The sequence below is a fragment of the Cloeon dipterum genome, chromosome 3, assembly GCF_949628265.1.
Source record: "Cloeon dipterum chromosome 3, ieCloDipt1.1, whole genome shotgun sequence".
Taxonomy (NCBI): Eukaryota; Metazoa; Arthropoda; class Insecta; order Ephemeroptera; family Baetidae; genus Cloeon; species Cloeon dipterum.
Genome location: NC_088788.1, coordinates 24093607 through 24114262, shown reverse-complemented (window position 1 = coordinate 24114262; position 20656 = coordinate 24093607). Strand labels below are relative to the sequence as shown.

General features: G+C 40.2%; 2 protein-coding genes across 5 annotated transcripts in view; both read right to left on the bottom strand.

The window, feature by feature from the left end:
• The window catches only part of LOC135939525 (blood vessel epicardial substance-like), a 35058-nt gene extending 28286 nt beyond the window's left edge, over positions 1-6772 (bottom strand). The window contains exon 1 of the mRNA XM_065483981.1: positions 6349-6772. The gene's annotated coding sequence lies outside the window, so the exon portion shown is untranslated. The remainder of the gene's footprint in view (positions 1-6348) is intronic.
• Positions 6773-8573: 1801 nt separating this feature from the next.
• Positions 8574-19112, bottom strand: LOC135940166 (popeye domain-containing protein 3-like). 4 transcript variants are annotated; one of them, XM_065484946.1, is made up of 9 exons: positions 18991-19112; positions 17466-17566; positions 12959-13117; positions 11739-11920; positions 11543-11674; positions 11200-11307; positions 9621-9773; positions 9244-9376; positions 8574-8923 (listed from the first exon to the last, which is right to left on the bottom strand). In XM_065484946.1, the coding sequence occupies exons 2-9, from the start codon at positions 17539-17541 to the stop codon at positions 8742-8744; spliced, it is 1125 nt and encodes a 374-aa protein (XP_065341018.1). In that variant the 5' UTR covers positions 17542-17566; positions 18991-19112; the 3' UTR covers positions 8574-8741. The 4 variants fall into 4 exon arrangements, with proteins under 4 accessions (XP_065341018.1, XP_065341020.1, XP_065341019.1 ...); XM_065484948.1 differs by having other exon boundaries at positions 12959-13114; XM_065484947.1 differs by lacking the exon at positions 18991-19112 and adding an exon at positions 18960-18983.
• Between the last annotated feature and the right edge of the window lie 1544 nt (positions 19113-20656).

Below are 20656 nucleotides of genomic sequence, written 5' to 3'. Positions count from 1 at the left end.
AAATCTTCCGCCGGGTTTACGTCAGTTTGGATTAACAATCTGAAAATCTCTTGTTGTCTCTTACATCAAAGCAGGATTTGTTTGAATGCAGTGCATAAGTTTGAAGGGAGAATTTTCATCGCTAGATGGATTGCATCCATGCTGAAATATAATTTATCGAATAAAACTGTAAGCCATTTCTTGCTGTAAAATGTAAAAAATATAATATTTTAACGAAATTATATTAAACATAATAGTCCTTTAGATTTAATACATCTTATTAGACCAGGATGGAATGGTATTTTGATCTAGTACACGAGCTCAACACTTCTTTTAAAATTCCGCTCAGTACGCTTAAGCCAGCAATTTGCTCTTTTTGGGCTAACTTGGCCCGATTGGGATGTCAAAGAGAGCCTGTGGGTTGGGCACCTTAGTTAGGTGAATGCTACACAGCGCCTCTCTATCGATTCACCTCGCTCTGGGGTGGCGGGCGGGATGCAAAGGGGTGGGCAATCTCTCTCTCTCTCTCTCTCTCTCTCTCTCTCTCTCTCTCTCTCTCTCTCTCTCTCGCGTCGGCTAGGTGTGTACCTGGAAACTCTCCAGACCGAGAACGCGAGCGTGCAAGAAGCCATCCGGCGTTATGACTCTATCAAGGCGGATAGGGGTAGGCAACGGGACGGGGTGGCATTGTGGCAAATACTGCGCCTACTACGCCTATGCGTGCCTCTTTCCGCACCTCGCAGCCGCTCATTAGCGCATTTCCAAAATATCTGGCGTGCCTCCAGCAGGAGCCCCTCGCTCTCATTGCCTCATCAAGCACACTCGCTTCGCCCGCTTGTCATTACACGGCCCTAATTGTAATTGCCCGCCGCAAATTAACTTCATCCACTGCGGTTTTTGTCTCGCCGACCGTGAGAAATAAACACACACGTCCACACAGTATTATCCTCTCATATATCAGACAGATGCTGTGAGCTAATTAAACGTGGTAACCATACTAGACTATGAGAGTAATAGGAGCGATTAGAATGTCAAACAGTTAAAATCGTGCATTTCTCATTTTGATTCAATTCCGCTTTTGTCCAGTCTCCATCGTCAAAGAAGCTTTTTGTAATCCTTAAAAATTGTTAGGAATAGCCGATTAACCAATTGGTTCACTATACAGTTCAGAGAAAGAGTTAAGAAAATCCCTGGGATTTTATGACCATATAATAAACAGAGTGAAAAATATTGTTTGATCTCAAATTTGTGTTTGAAAAATGTACCGCCACGATTTTGCTATGAACAATAAAAATAGAAAACTAGATAAAATGTTGAGTTTGTGTAAGAGTAGGAGTTGCTCTGCTGATCCGCAATAAAATCACTCTGAATCTAAGAGTACAAAGCTGCAATAATTTCTTTTGCATCAAGCACATCAAACCAAACTTATTTATTTATTCTCCATTCAACATACAATGATAGTTACAAGAAACAAAAGTTCACAAATTAAAGTTAACACAAATATAAATAGTGCAAGGTCACAAATTCAAATCATTCACAATTAAAGTCCAGTATAAACATTTCTACAAATCGACGTAGCAAAAGTTACATAGGGCAATGGAGACTTTGGCTCTTCGTTAGCGGACAACCCGCGAAAGAACAGAAACACCCTCGAAAGGGTGCGCTGCCCTGTGGAGGGGAAAACATCACAAATCACAAAAAATGACTCTGCCACAAGTACGCTTAACACACTAACGGGAAATGTGCGGGCAGTAACTTTAAAAAGAAAACAAACTGTTTACATAATAACAACTTTTGCTCAATCACTGTTAAAAAGTTAAATTTAAGTTATGACAAGCTCACTAGAATGCATTAAAACAAAGTTTGAAATAGTCCAGCAGCACAGAAGAAAACTCGAAAAGCACGATTTCCACAGCCTTGGACTGCGGTGCCATATGCCCTTCTCGTGTTTCGCTATTTCGCTAGCTTATAATTACACTCGAAAATAGTGTTTGCATAAATTAATGGGCAAGACGAATGTTGCTCGCGTATTTTATGCGAGCGTGCACACGAGCCAGCAGAGTGCAAAGTTAGTTAGCGAGAGGCTGAATGGAAGCAACTAACATGTCTGTGTATAAGTCGCTTTTGATTACGAAGAGAGTGTCTGTCAGTGTAAGACTGCAGCATGTGTGTGCTCCGCTGATATGAATACCATGCACAAATGAGCTGGAGGCTGTTTGCTCTGATATTTTCAACCACAAACACGCGAGTAAACACAAATCTGCACTAATGACTTCGGCCACGACGTTTAGCAATCAATGGCACTGGAATGGGTATTTCCTCGCCTGGAATTCTGCCAAGAGTCGAACTTTGAAACTAATTCAATTTTACACTGAATAACGCTATTGGTCTCTAAACAAATTAAAAGTAAAGACTTAATCAATTTCTATGTTCAGACCGCAGAGAAGGAGCTACAATTTATACGAAAGTGTCAGTTACTTCTGCATTTTGGAGCTCAAAATAACTCGATGGATTTTTAGGGTTAGCAATATCAATATGTATTACAGGCGAGCGTAAGCAGAAACATTTCCTCATATTGGATCTAATCAAAAAGCTTCTCTGTATCAACATAGTAGCATCGTGCATAGAAGCATCGTGGCAAACTTCAAAATGGAGAAATTTAGAGCTGTTTTGAAGGTCTGAGTTCTGCGGCTGCCGCTGACTCTGTTGCCGAAAGAGCTCATCTCGATCTTGAAGGAATATGCCATCAAACAGAAGTTACCATATAAAGCCAGCGTAACACTGGTTCATAAAACCAGACATAAAAGCTCCGACTTTAACTGTCCAAATCGGTCGTGAAAAATATTTCTGGAAATCGATAATCTATCCCAATTTTTATAGCACACCAGCAATGTTAAATAAGAATCGGTTGCTACCTCATTGTAAAGATCGGTATGTTTTTACTTGACACTCCTACCACGGTTATTATTTCCTTTATGTGAAACATCTATTTAAAGACAAACGTATCCATCTAGATATTTTTGTCAATTGTAAATGCCAAATTTGTGATGAAGAATGTATTGCTATGCATCATTGTAAAAATAGTAATATTACAAGCTGCTAAATATAAAAAATGTTTCCCAACTCTATCAATTTTGTAATATGGCATAATTCTTGTGTTATACGCTGTAGAGGTGTCTAATAAGTAAGTATTCTAATCTAATAATCTATTCTTTTGTAGTTTCAAAGCATAAAAGTGGAAATATATGCGTGTCTGCCAAGCTTAATTTGGACTGCGGTGAGAGGTTAAATTGTGATAAAGTGTGACTGAAAGAGGTAATTAAATTAACCAACAGGGTTTACAAGGAAAGAATAAATTTGAGCGGCTTGCAACAAGCTCCACGTCAGGATTTCCCTCGTGCTCAATTCCTGCGAGTCCATTATTCAATTTAATTTCACTCGGCACCACAGAGTGCGGGACAGAGCCCAGCTTGGCCGGAGGCGGCGAATATTTTGCGCCCGGAGAGTCGCGCGTCAGAGGCGCAAAAAGCCAGCCAGCAGCCAGCTCCCATATCCTCGCAGTCTCAATAACGCGAAAACACTCGCCAACCTAATCCCCAGAAGTCGCAAAACAAGAGCACACCAAACAGCAGCAGCGTCAAAATTTCTGGGCCCGGCTTTACCCTAACGAATGTTCGCTGAATAATTTATGGGGGTGCTGGCGAGAGGATTAAAGACGCGTGCAAAGTAGTTTATGCATGAATGTGTATCGTCAAGTGGGTGGAATGAAAAATCAGGACCTGATTGCAGCGCACTTCCGTTCGTTTCCGGACAATAAAACTCATTGTTGGCCGAGTGGAAGCGACGTGCGCATTTTTTCCGGCCATTAAGTGCATTGTTGTGAATTTGCTCGCGCGCAGTTATAGAGGAAAAGGAACACGCCCCGCTCCGCACACTTGCCCGCTGGCAAGATGTTTATTTAATTCAATAAGTGGACGATTACACTTTCAGGAGGAAACGCTGACAAGGGAATGCTCTTTCTCTTTTCCGCCCCTCGCTTTTCCCTGCTCCTCCGCTGCCGCCGAGGTGGAAGATATTACGCAAAAATTGATGCATTTCTCGTCCTCATTATCCTCTGTTGGTCCCATAGCTATGCAGCTAATCCGAAAAGAGCTCTGCTGGTTTGTTCTTTCATGCTTATTTGCACCGCGAAATTTCTGCTGCAAACGACCACAGGGTTCCTTCCAAAGGCAGCTGGCAATTGCACGTTTTCGCTGCTCCAACCTAATTAAGCGCACGAAGCGCAAAATCTCTCGTTTTCTTTCGCTTCCATTGGCGCGCGGGAAAGGATATTGTTTCAAAAGTTGTTGGTCTCGTTAAATTGTGATCAAAAGTGTGAGTTCATGCAAATTAACAATAATTAGTTTCATCCGTGTTAGGAATCGGAATCAAACCATCGATTTTGTAATACTAAAACTCTCATATTGTGTATTTATTTCTCTGCTCTTTAACTGTATTAAAAACTAATTTTGTTTCTAAAAATTCAAAAAATGATTCATAGACTCGACCGCCAAATTATGTTCAAAATTTAAAATAAATTATCTCAAGCTACTAATGAACCAAATGTTGTTTCTTAAATAATTGTTTCATTAATTTATGGATGTGTGCTGATTTGGGGTAGAATTATTGCCCTGTCATAAACTTAATTTTGAAAGTAAAATCTCTGCAACAACTTACCTTCTTCAAAGGCTTTATATATTTCCGCTTAAGTAACAAGTTTTATTCCTCAAATTCACCAATTGCGAAAGCCCTTAGTGTTCGAAGCCGCCAATAGATCGCACCAGCGGTTACTTTTGATTTTAAGGCACTTCGGCTGCGATTTCACATTCTATCCTCCAACTGTGCATTTCAGGTTAAGAATGCACAGCCGCAGGGTTGAGTGTGAAATCGCAGCGGAAGTACCTTAAATTCGAAAGTAACCGCTGGCGCCATCTATTAGCAGTTTTACACACTAAGAGCTCTCGCAATTGGTAAATTGAAATAATTTCTTGCCCTTCATGATGATTTATTTGGTTTATTTAAGTAAAGAATTGTTTCAAAAGTCACGTTCTCTTGGTAAGCTGCAATTTAACTTCCAGGTGTGGGTACGTGGAAGCGGTGACAGATATGCGTCTTTCTCATTGTAGTAATTCGTCTTTTATTCATGTCTCGTGGTTTAGTAATTAAGATCAAGATCAGGATCAGGACCGAGACTGTGAAATTACATCGATAATCAAAAATCACAAATACATTAAATGATCATAACGATAAAAACATCACATTCAAATACAAACAATTATGACACTTACCCCGTAGTTCGGGTCTAATAGGAAATCGTTTTTATGGAATTTCCTCGCACCAAATCTCATCCCAGCCGGAGAGAGAAATTATTGCGTTGCGACTGCTTTGGTGCGAGTCCGATTGTGCAGTGGGGGATAAGGTGCAGTAAGGGTGCACTGCTTGTCGCACACCTTTGTATTTCCACCTGGCGATACAGGTTAAATGCAAAGTAGTTATTAGGACAGTAGTGGCGAGAAGGCGCCACACAGGAATTTAAGCAGGGCTTATAAATAAGATTAATACCGACTTTCCTACTTCCGCAAAAAATTGAAGTGATAAAAATGAGACAGTTTTGGAGTTGCGTTGTCATGCTTTTCCTCAGTAAACACAATTTTTGATCCAAAAACCAACAGTTTTCTCCCAGAACATAAAAAACAGCCAAAATTCTTAAATTATTATTTTAAAGATTTAAATCAATAACATGCCTTATTATTCTGGAAATTTTATGGCTGGACACGTACTAAAAGTCAGTCCTGGCTAAATGATAATAGCTCAATCTCATTTTGATGCCTATTTGAATATATCATATTCAGATAGATCTGATTTATATTCCATACAATGTCACTTAGGCTGAATCTTAATTCCCTGAGTAGGTAAGTTATGGATGCCCTATTTTGCACAGACCACATAAAGGAGGAGAGGCCCAATGCATGCTTCAGATGAATGCACTGAAATGAGCCGCCTTGGGGGGTGAGAGCTGAAGAATTGCTGTCATGCAGATGATTGTTCCGTCCCAGAAAAAAAGTAGGTAGACCAATTCGTTAAACAAAATCTCAAGAAAAAGCTGCCGTGAGAGTGTGGACAACACTAAAAAGTGTGTTTAAGGTAAGATACGATTGCAAAGACCGGGAAAAGGCAGGCAGCAGGCGAGGCGTCTCGAAAATTAGGAGCTCGCGCGCGGCGAACGAACAAACGAGCAAAAACGCGGCGGCGGCGGCTGCTGCTGCTGCTGATGCTACTCGAGTGGGCAGACGAAAAACGGGGCAGCCGGAATGAAGGGTGTGCACTCACCACGTTGTTTGCGGATGTTTGTCAGCAGCGGCTGGCTCTCGACGGTCGGCTGCAGGGGGCAAAAAGCACTGGCGCACAGAAACTCACTGGACTGGCAGAAGCAAGCGAACTTGTTGCCGCTGCAGGTACGCAGGCCGCACTGGCGGTAGGCCCCGGCCAGCCGCGGCACGGGCGCGGGGGCAGCGCGGGCGGGCAGCAGGGCCTCTGCGGGGGCCGTCGGCCGTCTGGCCGCTGCGTGATCGGCGGCCGAGCTGCACGGGCTGGTGGGTCGGCCGACCGGCGGGACCGCCGTTTACTGCATGCCGCTCGCACTCTCGCACACACCGCTTCGGAATCAATATGCCGGCAATGTTCTGTGCTGCTTGCCTGCCTCGCCAGCTCTCGCTTTGCGCTCCTCTCGCGCTCTGCTCTGCTCTGTCTGCTGCCCTTGCCCTGCTCCACTCCACTCGGCCGCCGAGCCCAACGCCACCACTCAGCGCTGCTCGCTCGCCCGCCACCCCTTTCTCGCACCCATTCCGCTTTTAATCGCACCTCAATCGGCAAAACGATTTCTTGCTAATCACTACCCCCTACCCTACTCTCCCACTGTCATTGTTGCTAGTATTAATTGTTTAGGATCAACCCCCACTATTCATTAAATCATCACTACTTGTATCTAGGCGATAATATCGTTCAGATTTTCCTGTTTATCTTTTTTTAATTATTGAAACATGAGTCACTGCCAGAAAAATGAAAAACAATTATTTTTGTTCCATTGAGCATTTTTATTGAATTTAATAAGTATCTATATTTTTCTTGGTTTTAGAACTTAGCATAAGTACACATACATACATTTACAGTTCTTTTCAAGAATGAATTCCTAGATGGGATTTATCAAAGGTTTGTTTTTTATTTACAGTTATACCTACCAAACGATCATCATCTCTAATCAACAATCGATCACATGTTTTCATGTTTGCCATATAAAAAATGGCGAAACAAACGTTATGGGAAAGTGGGGTTTGTTGCCATTAATTTCAATTTTATAAGAGATATCCATTTGTAGAGCTAAAACTATTTTTTATTTCCCTTTGACATTATTTTTGTCGATACTTATATAAGGATATAATATTTGCAATTCATTTGTTCATATTAGTTTATCTGTTAAACTATAGTTGTTAGTAATATCACGTTTTTATTTAACTAGACACAATCAAGAGGAGAAAAAAATGTTCATTTTTTTATTGGTTTATCAATCTGTCCATTGTGAGATGACCAAAAATTTATTACCATACGCATTTCAATTTATTTTGATCAAATATTTAATCAGATTAGACCTGATGTAGATTTTGCCTGTTAAACTGGTTGATTATTATTCTAGAAAATAAAGCTTCTATCCAAAAAGGAACTGTTCTTGCTTGGAAAAGTGGGCCATATTGTGCGTCACCAGCGATAACAGAGCAGCAGTTGGGGAAACGTGTGTGTATGTTTGTTGGGCAATTAAATCGGAGCAAGAAAAGTGTGCGCCGCCCCGTAATCACGTGAAGGTGAAGGTCGATAGCAGCTGGAAAAACGGCTGGGCGAATACAAGAGAGATTGTTGCCATAGCGGAATTGAGCGGGCGCTGCAAGGCCAGAAAACACGCGCCGTGCCGACGTTCGGCCGCTGTGCAGTGTACGCTCGCACGGGGTAGCTTGCACACTCACACACGCATTTTATATCATATGCTAATGCGAGCAATGCGCGAGATCGTTCGCGGCAGGAAGGGTCGAAAATAAAAACGCACGCCGAGATTGCATCGCCGTGAAAAGAATTAAATGCTGATGCCAACGGTCTGCGTGTTATTTATGGTTGCCTATGAATGTAAATGAAGCCAAATGCAAATTAGATTTTAAATAATAGACTTTTATTTAGCCCAACAGCTTCACTTTCAATTGTATGGTAATTATTATATGCACCGCAACTCTATGGGATACAGGTTAAATATGATTATAGCTTAACACTAAGATATTAAAATTATTAATTACCCCCCCCCCCCTCAAGTGCATTACTGTAACAATTTTGAACCGGGATTGATGTAAGGATGCAGGTAGACAGGGCTCCCTGAAAGTTGAAATCCAGCAATAAATTTGTATTCAAAATATTTTACCTTTGACGAGATATAAATTAGATAAAAAAATGATATCATCGCACCCCCAGGGATTTGATTTAGATTACGGGAATAGTTGAAAAATAAAACTTCGCAATTATGTCTAACTTTGTTTTAATCCGAGCAGTGAGCAATTACCAACAGTTTCCCACATGAAGCCATCCATCCTTATCTGCGCCAATTAATTCTGCCCGTCGAGACTTGATTAGCGAGCGTATGCAATGTGGCGGGCACGAGCGTCACGCCGGTTGCATATAAGCGAAAGCTAGAAGTTGTGGTCAGGCGTGTGGTGGCCGTGGTACTTGGAGTTGGTGTCCAGCCAGCTCTGCACGCCCGACGCCAAATCATCTGTTGAGGGTAGCTCGCGCAACGGCTCCATCTGCAACCTGCCGTTCGGCAGCAGCAGACCGGTTGTGTCCTTCTGGATCGGGATGTTGCCAGCAAACGCTACAGTCAATGGAGGACACCATTTTTCTTACAATGCCCTGCCTTTTTTTAAAAAAAAATAAAATATCTGTGCACTTTTTCGAGGCAGGGTGATGTTGGGGTGCGTTTCCAAAATTTTTATTTGATTTTACTTGATGATATCTTCTGTTTTCTAATTTAAAGAACGCCATATAATTAGATCTTCACTTTTCGTCTTCTCAAAAGATAAAAAAAGTTTCTTGGTGGCGTTAATCGTTTTTTATTTTTGTTATCTAAGAAGAAATATCAGTAACCACCACCTAATTTTAAAATTTTGAATTTTACAGAACGACATTTCTTACGAGTTTCCGCAAAGATGTTGTGCTTGATGCTTCGTGGTGGGTCTTTGTAATCGCCAGCTGCCATGGATCCAAAAGCTGCGGAGCTGATGCTTGGAAGCCTGATGTCCAAGTGCGAACCCCTAGCAGTCATGAGCTGCATGCACAATCGCAAGCATTCAATCAGTCAATACTTTTCTGGCGAAATTCGTAATTTGAGGCTATCTCAGGCCGCGTCTTATCCAAAGAACATAAACTTATTCCCCCTATTTTGTCACCCAGCAAACGTGTTCAAGTAAAAAATATGCCAATCCTGACACTCAATTATTTGGAATGGTCGGCCAGCACGATATTCATTTCCTTTCACCCTCGATTTGTGTGAAAACGAGTTGAAAAATTACCTTCGTGTTCATGGTGTACAGCTTGGTTGTGATGTCACGCGCAATCAGCGTCTGCAGCACGGTGGCCAAGTACGGCTCCTTAACGAACAAATATTCGAGAGCGGTGCGCATCCAATAAATGTAGCGGCACGATGTGGCTGCCACTATTGAAACCTAACAATTAAGAAAAATGTGTGAACATTAAACAGTCTGTAAACAATGAGCATTGCGATGAGCTTATTTTTAATAAAATCACATTTTCAATGGTAAATAAAGACAAGCGAAAATCACAGGTTAGAGCACGTTTTTGGCACGTGTCAAGTAAAACACCAAAATTAAAACCAGTTATTACACTACCCTATGAGAATCTATGAAAAATATTTAGTCGAAATCGTCCTTTTCGTGGGTTTTACGTTTCACGGGACTGTTAATTGAAAATATTTAGAAAAATAAAAAAAACTCATCTCTTCTAGTGAACGTATTTTCATAAAAACAATTAAGGCATATATGCCTTGAATTCCTCTTGCCGGATGCGATCAAATATAGCACCCAATTTTAAGTCATCAACGGATTCATCACTAGTGTCATTTTTCTGAAAATTTCAAGTGTTTTTCGTGACTTCTATAAGCCCATTTCAATAGTTCTAAGATATAAAAATTCACTAAAAAGTAATCCCATACATTTTTTTTTCGAGAAAAAAACTAAAACAGCGAGATTAATTTGAGTTTTTCTGTACACAGCAAAAATGTTATACTTTAAATTCATAGGGCGTACATTTTTTGCAGTTCAATTAAACAGAGTGACCATGCACACGCGTATGAAATTTCAGCTGCAGTGTAATGTATGTTCATGTCGGTACGTGCAGTAATAAATTAGGAAGCGACCTCGGGTGGGCTCGGGCTGCAAGAAAAATGTGCCCAAGCTTGATTAATGCGCCTGTATCACATGACAGTTTCTCTCTCATCGAATTAGCCGAGTCGGCCGGCACGCATGCATGCAAGTGAGTGTGTGTGTGTGTGTGCTAGTCTGCATTAAAAGGCCGCGAATTGCGACGCGAGACGGGCATCAAGCAGAGGGGTCTACTCGGTGCTAATTAAAACGCTCTCGCGTGAGTGGCATTCGAAGTGACTGCTTGCGAGGCCGAAACGAGCCGAGAGGGCGTTTTTTCTGCTGCCCGGCAAATCATTCTTCGGTTGGGCGTTGCACCCCTCCGCTGGCCTACGGGCGAGAAAACTGTTGGAAAGGAACTTTACGACCGCTGTGGCACACTTCTGGCAGCCTGAATATTTTTCATTGCTCTTTGTAATGACTTGTTTAACAGTAAAATTGGAATGCAAACTAAGATTTTCTTCAATTTCTCTCCTTATTCAAAGCTTATTTTAATGCAATACTTTTACGTTTTTCTTTTCAGTCTCCCCAGCAGCCTCGATCATGCATTAAGGATTTTTACGCTTGAATGAGTTCAAAGTCGTACATTTGTGCCCATATGAAAAAGCTGGCGCTGAAGGGGGGAGCCTGATATCTGTCTCTGACTCATGAATATTTAATAAGGTGCAAATTTCCAGCCCATGTGCGCCCTAATTTTTCATCCTCAATTTACCTTGAATTTGTCCTCCGTGTTCGCCTTGCTTGATTCAAACTCGGGTGAGTCAAGGAATTCACACGGCAATATATGATGCAGGAATTGCTGGTCTGACAGAACGTTTATCTTGAAGGAAAAAATTACATTATCGTAAAATCATATCTGCTAATGTTAAATATATCCCGAAAATTGTCTCGTGAAATTTATTCTAATCAATAAATTTTTTAAGTTAAGAGGATAAAATATAAATTTTCCAAGGATTTCTCACGTTCTAATTTTGATTGCCATTCTTTCCGTAAATTTTTGTATTTTATCTGTTTCGAAATGGCTGGATTAAAGAAGAAATAATCGTTGCACTAACTTTGCCTGATATTAGCAGACCCAGACGGTCAGTCTTGGTCAGATTTTGCATAGCGTACGCCTCGCCGGCGTGCAGAGACATGATCTGAGCGAATTCACTGTGGACCATCCGTTTGAACGTCGACCGCGACACCTGCAATCAATTTAAATGCCCTCTGGCTTGCGTGTGTCGGCCGACGGGAAATCGACGTGCATACCTTGAAGGGGTAGAAGAGGGTGAGATAAACGTCCTCGAGCTCCGCGTCGAACTTGACCGGCCGCATTTGATAAATGATCGACAGCAGTTGGCCGGCGTTGAAAAAGATGAAAGCCAGATTCCAGGTGAAAATGTCCGCTGCGCAGATTATGTTCCACGACCACGTACAGAAGAGCAAGAAACCTAGAAGGGAATGAAAAAACAAGATACATAGCACCATGAACTTTTGAAACGGAAATAAATTATTTCGATTGAACTTAAATCATGTTAGAAAGTCAATTTTGCATTGCAATTTTATGGAGGTTTAGAAAAAACCAGGGGAGCCATTTTTTAATTTATCATTTCAACAATAAGAAAAGGTAAACAAGTAGCTATATTAGCGGACCTATACCACTAGTTATATCCTAGTTTACCAAGCCTTCAGCAGATGGGACCACATATCATTCACGAATATATGGTAATTCGGATTCCTTATTAGATTAATTCCTACTTCTGAGCGTTTTGAGATACTATCTATGAAAGTATGAGATCTTATAAGAGGGGAATATTATTTAATTTGATTTTAGTAAAATTATTGATTTGATAGGCCCAGAACATCTTAAATGAACAAAAAGATTTTTACTCCCGATCTTCAAACAGAGCTATGCTATTATTAAAAATAATTTTTTTCTAGATTTTAACGACCAAGCAGAAAAAAGGGAACGATTGCTGGGATTTTCATGGCAGATAACTAGTTGTGAAAATAATCTTTATCATTTCCCTTTTATCAATATTGCAACCAAGAGGCTTCAGTAAATAACAACAGACGCGGTGATAAAAACTATAATCAATTTACGTCCATGTCGATCTTAATTTCTAGGGTGGCAGATTGAATCTATCTTGACGTGTCATTTGGCCGAAACTTTTTTTTATTGTTCCACCGCATTCAATGTTTCATCAAGCTGATTAAAAACCGGCCCTTGTACACCCGGGGGTGAGATTAACCCAATATTTTCTTTTAATAGGCTGCACGCCCGTGCTGTGCAAACATGCAACTCTAATTTCCTGCGACAGAAAGGAATTTTATTTCGAGCGGCGGTGGCGTTTTCGCTGCCTTCATTACGCGCTACCCGAGTTAATGGCTAATTCGAGTCAAGGTCCTCCACGGATTATTAGGTTAGATATTTTATTTTCACAAAGACTGGAGCGTAATAATGCAAGTTGGACGGAAGGAAAACCTGCCTAAAATGAGAGTTGCATGCATGAAGAGAATGCCGTGCCGCGAGCTGGGCGCCAAATAGGAAATCATGAAACACACGTTGGCCAGCTGGAAAAGGACGTGCTGGGGGTCTTTCCACTCATTGCACCAGCTCAGTCCTCCGGTGCTCACATGTGGAACTACTGAAACAAAGTCCCGAGAGAAAGAAATTAACATAAATAACATTTTTTCTTTAATTCTTGTATTTCTTCCCTCTAAAAATTATGCAAAATAAAAAATACGGGATGCTTGAAACCGCAATCATTTAAATAACCGATTTTGTTTTCATGAAACACACTAATTTTAAGAAGAACATTAAGCAGAAATGCTCAGAAATTCATACTATCGGCTTCAACTAAATTTGTATGTATTTTTTTGCTCTTTTTATCCCTGTCCGAGGACCGGGATAAAATTGCAGATAAAATTAAATGGAAAAGGCATTTTGTAATCGTTTGATCCACTTGAATGTTTAATGATACAGTTTTTAATATTAAAAAGTGAATGTCATGCCAGGCGAATCTAATTGTTAGTGATCATACGACTTTTATCATATTGAAGAAGAAAATGTATGCAGTTAAGGTTTTGATAACGATTGCGTTTAAAAAAATAGAGATGCTTACTGGAATATAAATCCAACAATAACTTTTATGGTGACAAGCGTCTAGGGCCTGAATCCCTTTGACTCAGCAATTCTTAGCTGCTTTATCGCATTCCCCTATAATTTGATACTGTTAACTCTTTTCCAATTTATATATTTGCACTAAAAAAATGCTGTCGTGGTCTCCATGCTAGATCAAAAGAAATATTTTTTGCTCAAGGTTTACAAGAAACGCTTTTAACCGGGCAAGATTTCCAACTAACGAGCTAGCTCACCATGCAATTGCATAACTGAGTTAGCAGCCTTTCAAAACAACCCTGGGCATATTATACTCCGCATTCGGAGCTCGCATCCTTGATTGCGTTAACAAGGACGCATAAGCATTTGTTTGCAAGTAAATTCAATGCGCGCTGCAAACAATAAGTAGCTTACAAAGTAAGATTTTATGAAAAAGTCTCGTTGTTTGGAAATCCATTCAACCGTGAACAGACCTATTTCACACCAAATGCGCGCCCTTAATCTCCACCCAACTAATCCTTTATTTGAATAATAACAACGTTGGCCAATTCCGTGGAACAAACGCTTTACTTTTGTAGCGTTTTACACCATTTGCATCAAGTCTGCCGCGTGTTTTATCTATGCTGCCGAGGACAAAACAAATTTAATGCTGGGAGAGCGCTGTTAATATTTGTAACGCAAGTTAGCAGGATTATAAACGACGTGCTACATAAATAACAAAAGTCGCAAATAGACACAGCAGAGCGGCGCGTTTCACGGCAGCGGCAACCAGTCCATCAAACGCTGGTGAATTGCATCACAAAATAAATGAACTCTTACGATAGCCAGCTCAGCCGCATGCTGGAGGAGTAGAAATAATAAACGGTGTCCAATCGTGGCGCAATGGCCGAAATGGCAAAAAGCGCCGGCGATCCGAATGGGTGTAATGAACGCGAAAGAAAAGTGCCGACGCAGCGCAAGTATAAGATAAGCCATTGCCAGCTTACTTTACGAGAGTTGATTATTTACAGCCACGCACAGTTGCTTAATGACCGCGTTCCTCAAATGAAACAGTATAAACATTCTTATTTTCAACTGATTAATTTAAAAAAAAACTTTGTTGAAAATTTCCAGAATTTTAACAGAGGATTATTTAAGTAAGAGAAACAAGTTAGTGATATTTATGAACTCACCAAACTCACAAACAAAAGGTATCTATTTTTTAAATGTTAAAAAATAAATTGATAGTTATTCTTTTTACGGAATATAATTAAATGACATAAAAACTACAGAAAAAATGATTTTGTTGATAATTTTTAACCATTAATAATTATGAAAACTATTTACGAATAGCTACTTGCTGGTTTGCATTTTCAAGCATGTACAAATAAATAATCAACAATAGCCATAATTCAGCTTTTATTCTTTGGTTCCCTCCAGAAAAGCCTCAATCATATCGTATAATGGGTTGGCAAAAATGGTGTGGTTTCTACCCTTTTTGACTGATTCATTGTATAATATAGACTATAGACTTGCATTTAATATATAATTAGCTTAGCCATGATCTATTTCAGTTGACTTTAAATGCAGGAAACTCCCGCAATACTCGCGCGGAAATAGCCAAAATCTGGGCGCCGTAAATCAAGTGTTTTGCGGTGTGGCGTCCGCCACGCGGATGGTGATGGCGATAATAGTGTGTCGGAGGCAAGGGCAAGAACAGGCAGCGAGCCGGAGGGCAACGCTTTGCCCAAGATTATGGTCATCAGAGCGGCTAACCCGTCCCCCTCGCTTGCATTATACACAAACATCATACATACACAGAGAGTGAGAGAGAGTAAACGTGCGTGCGCCTTGTTAGTATGTGAGTGTGTATACGGGCAGCTTGTTTTATTATCACTTGGCACGGCTCTCGCCACTGTAGCACTCTACTTTATTTTATCTGCGCGTCGCTCCATCATTGCGGCCGGCTATTTCGGTCCCTCTAATGTCTCGTCGGCATTATGCGCAAAATCGCTCGGCAAAATCTGCCATTGATGCACAACGCCCGCCCGCGAATCATTTGCGTCTAGACAACAGGAAGGAAGGGGTTGGAAGCGCGCCGAGAAGGCACGCACCGTACTCTCTGCATTGAGCCGTGTTTGCGAAATTTTGGCAAGTTCCTTCGAGATAAATGGGCGTTTGCTTTCAGGAAAGTGCTCGTGGAGCGGCACTGACGAAATACACACGCGGTTTTTGTGAACGGACGGAAAAATCTTGCGTGAGCCAGAAAGAAGGATGAGTTATGGGCAAAATGGTAAACGCGATGACATCAATAACGGCCGACTTTTTGTTACGGGCATTATGCAAATGGAAAATAAGTAAACATTGCAGTGCCTATTAGTTATTCGCTATAGTATGTTACATCAATCAAGTGACCCGTCAAAAAATTATATTAACATATCATGAAATTGAATGCGTTTGTCCATTTCCATAATAATCTTATAAATTTTGCTACGATTGGTTTAAAACTAAAAAAGACTATGTAACAAAATATTGAGATTGACACACAATACATGGAACATTGAATTCAAGTAAAATATAATTAAAATAACATCAAAGATTTTTCAATTGAGTTTAAAAATCTCTGCATTTTCGCTTAGACAAAACACAGCAATGACCTTGTCAAGAGAGAAACAGTGTTTTCGATCAGGTTAGCTAGCTAAGAAATGACACATTATCGCGCACGTTCACATACTGGACGCAGCAGCTGTTTTGCTCCCCAAGGTCTCAAAGCAGTACTTAACCTGCAAAACAAAATCCATGCCCCACAGGATTCTAATTCACTGGCCTATCAACTGCATTCTTAAAAGAGAAGTAGCATATACATAGTCGTTTTTCGCGTTTGTCTAAATGTAAATATACGTAAATTCCGTATTTTGTGCAATTTTTCCTCAATTGTTCTATAATTTTAAATCAAAGAGCGATTATATTGCGTTTTACATTTGAACATGAAAACTTCAATCTTTCACTGAAAGTATTTTTTAAAGAGAAAAGAATACTCTTGATAGATGCCAATGAAGTCGAAAGCACACGAGGTTGTCATAATTGTCAGAACAATTAAATTGATCTTTTCCTGACATCCTGACCGATCTGTAGAAATATGAAAAATAATCAGCTCTCTACACACCGAGGCAGCTGCATTTGATTATTCTGACAAAAAAGAGTTTAATTTTAATTAATACCATGAATTCATATGGTGAAAATGGTAAATTTAATGTGATTTCATTTTCTTTTATTCCGTCTGGCCAGAATATCTAAATGTAAAAAAATGTTTTCTCAGATCATGGTAAAATGTATTATGAAGATGTATAAATTCTTAAATTAAAATGAGTACAAAGAACTAAATTTTTGAATTGTCATAATAGCATTGTCAAAAAGGTCTTCTGCAATTTACAATTATTTCCGCATTTCACTGTAAGAAAAAAGTCCTCTTAAAAAATCAAAGTATTTGTTAGAAGTCGATTGATATTGCCAGAACTAAAGATTTCCAACAATTAGTGTTAAATCTTGTGATTTGGTTATTGTCGGCTTCAACAAATACAAAATAAAGAAAATTAAATTAAAAAACATTTTGAGCAAAATGAATTCCCCTGAGACTAACTGCAATTTACGATTCTTCATCTTCTCTTCTGATAAAAAACCATTGTTTTCTTGATTTACGACATTTGAAGTTTTCATGGTGAACAAATCGAGCCACTTACTCCAAGAGACAATTTAGACCAAATTACGTTTTGATCGCACAACCCTATTCAAAGGGCAATATTTCAGCATGCGCTCGTTCACTAAAATAGTCAAGCCACGAGTTGGCAAACAAGCCTGGGTGAATTACGGCGATGTAACGTCGCTTAAACGCTTACCTGGCGGCAGTGCCGTGAAATTGGAGGGGTCCTCCGCGGTCCCCAGAGTCACGTTCGCCTCCAGCGGGGTGGTCATAGCCGAATTAGCCCATTAGGTCGACCTGCAGAAGGAAGCAACCCGTGTGGGCGACACATCAGATAGTAGCGGCCAACAAATGCGGCGGCGAGGGTGGCCAGGGGGCTGCACGCATTCAAAAGCATCTCTCTTTCTCTCGCAATCAGCTCGCTCATGCCAGCAACGCCGCAGCCAAACGAATGTATTGCGGAGGTCGTAAAATGGGCCCCGATTTTATGACTTTGCCATCACACAAATGATAAAATCGTTCCAGACGAAAATTTGTGTGTGTCTGTATGCGAACGCGCGGGCCAGCAGAACACTTCTCGCTCGAATTGAATTTTAAATAGGCCGCCATTCTGCGCGTGAAATTGGGGTTAAATCTAATACGTGATCTGAATGCAACCGCTGATTAAGTTAGCATTCACATTTCCTTATATAACTTAAGGGTATGTTTTATCGACCTTGAATTTTCGAGCTGATTTGACCTCAGATATAGACATAAGAAAGTGAGTGTTATACACATAATTTAATTAGTCGTGCACGCGTAATAACCAAAAGAATAGATTCTTCAGCTTTGAGAATATATGTGAGACACATGCATTTCTAGTATTATGTACAAAGCATGTTGTATTAACTTTTTACAAACACCAAAATCTACTTGGGGGCCTCAAAATTGTTTGAAATAATAATTATTAACAGTCTACAAAATCTGCGAAGAAAATGTTCAACGATTCACCATTCCTACGATGAAACAACTAACTTAGATTGTATTGTTAAAAGTGTGTCAATAGTTCGAAAATGAGTAAGAAAAATGAAATGATAGAGAGGAAATAGTAATTAGCCATTAATTTTTGTTAACATAGAAATTATAACAAAAATACAAAGTAGAAAAATAATCCTTAAGTTCAATTTTTGTTCTCAAAACAAACAAGTTAAGTACGCACACGCAAAAAAATAATATTTTTATATGGGCTATTTACTGTAGAGAAAGCGCAATGCGATTGGCCCAATAAATTCAAACGGCAGGGCAAAAACAGGCGCTATCCGCGCGCTGACGACTTTTATTGTCCGGGTCTCCGGCAAAAGATCAAAGGTCAGCGAGTATTTGCGCAGGATCCAGTTCCGATCAGCCGTGCAGCACCGTAAAATTTCAATTCCGAACACATGACAGCCAATTATTCGCGATAAAACTCATTCCGCGTCGCTGTCACGGAATCGCCGCAAAAAGCGTAAAAATAATCTTGTGTGCCATAAAAAGCCGAATTATAGCAAATCCCCCGATGAATGCTACAAAAACGGTTGCGTGGAATGTGCGGGGTGAAAGGAGTGGTTTCAACGGGGGCGAGCCATGCGTCACGAGGCGCTCAGGGGTTGTGGAGGGTGACGGACCGCGCGGCGGACGCCTATTGCGAGTCTGCGGGACAAAAAGAACGGACCGGCATTAGGCGTCGACTGCTGGTTGCCTACCTGTCCGCCTCCGCCGGGCAACATCCGCAGTGCTGTTGCCACCCCTGCCCATGTGCGGGCTGCTTCGCCCTCCACTCGCCCGCCACCCCCGTCGGCGCCGGGCGGGCACCCCGCTGCTTCCGACCCGACCGGCAGGAGACTCCACTCGCCCGCGGCCGCCGTCGAACCAGTTTGCGACCTGCTCTGCAGATGGCCTTCGCTTGGTTACGTTCCGCAATGCTTGATTATTTCCAATGCAAAATAGCGAAAGCGAATCACCGCTTTGCCTGGCAGAAATACTGTCATGTCTTGGATAATATTTATCCTATAGATCATAAATTATTTAATGGTTTGAATGAAGGCTAAAACATTTTAATTTTTTAAATTGCTGTGTGTATGTTAAAATTGATTAGTTTAAATTTTGCCATATGCAGAAAAATTACAAATTAATAAGAACTGGTGGGCGTCAAACTGTAAAGATGGCAATGTTTTCACGAACACACTCATTCGTGGTTTCCACTTTCTGACATGTAAAGTAAATCAATCCCTTTTGGATACTTCTATGCACTGGAAATGTAAATTTTGTGATGAAGTTTGTATGGATTGTACCATTTATACTTATTTATTAAACATGTAGTAGCGTATATATCTTCTATATTTCAAGCTAACTACCAAGTACAAAAAATATGATTTGTAATTATCTCTATATAACAGAACGAGGCTTTCATCGCCTTACTTGGAATAATTTTTTCTTTGATTTTAGTGATTAATAAATTTTCTTACCTAAAATCTTAATTTAAATGGTTTATTTTTTAACAAAAATATTGTATATTACAAAACAGTTATGGTAGAGTCAGCAATTTTTAGCTGGTAGCCCAAATTAAATTCATAATTAAAAGGTGAGAAAAAGTAAAAGGCATTATTATCACAATTACTAACTTTAACAAACAATTGAAATGGCGTGCCTGGTTTTGACGGAAACTGGACTACCCGAAACAGTATTTTTGTAATGTCTAAATATAAAAAACGGAAAATGCCTGAAAACAGACGTTGAATGCCCAGTATTGTTGTACCCGAAAATTGGAAAAAATAAATTAAAGATAAATTGATTCAAAATTTGTTTGTTTATTGTTTAGCTGTTTATTCTCACAATTTGTCAAAGTACATTCATGTTATCACAGGTCAGTTTACAAATAGGAAAAAAAGCATGTGAGAAAGGGCGACACTTCTGGAAAACAAGTTTCTAAGACTTTGTCCAGGAGGACATAGCCGAAGTGAGCCCAGACTAAAATCAAATCTGAAATCAGATTTTTTAAACTTACATTACTTTTAAGAATCAAAATTTGATTTTATTTTGTTTTCAGTTTCCATAGGTGTGGACATAGATAATAAGCAGAATAACCAGAATCATATTCAACAAGAACAGATTGTGGCCGTACATGCTTTTGCTTTTGTTGCTGCCGCAGTTGCGTGTGCCGAGCAAGATCGTGGCAATAATTGCTTGATATCTTAAGGAATCAGGCAACGTCTACGTCCCCGTTCAACAGTTTTTCTGACACTCTTATTATTATGCGTTTGTTCAGTATCACGTATTTGATTATTTTACCTCTGGAAATCTGATTTCCTAGACTCGAAGCACGAGCATTATGTTCAGCAGTCTCAGCTATGTCTCTGAGCTTGCTTCAAG

Coding starts and splice junctions, on each gene's coding strand:
- LOC135940166 (XM_065484946.1), bottom strand. CDS start 17,541: ATGACCACCCCGCTGGAGGCGAACGTGACTCTGGGGACCGCGGAGGAC. Junction 11,921..12,958: donor GCATGCAACTCTCATTTTAG/GCAGGTTTTCCT, acceptor ATTCCCTTCTAG/GTTTCTTGCTCTTCTGTACG. Junction 8,924..9,243: donor CAACATCTTTGCGGAAACTC/GTAAGAAATGTC, acceptor CATTGACTGTAG/CGTTTGCTGGCAACATCCCG.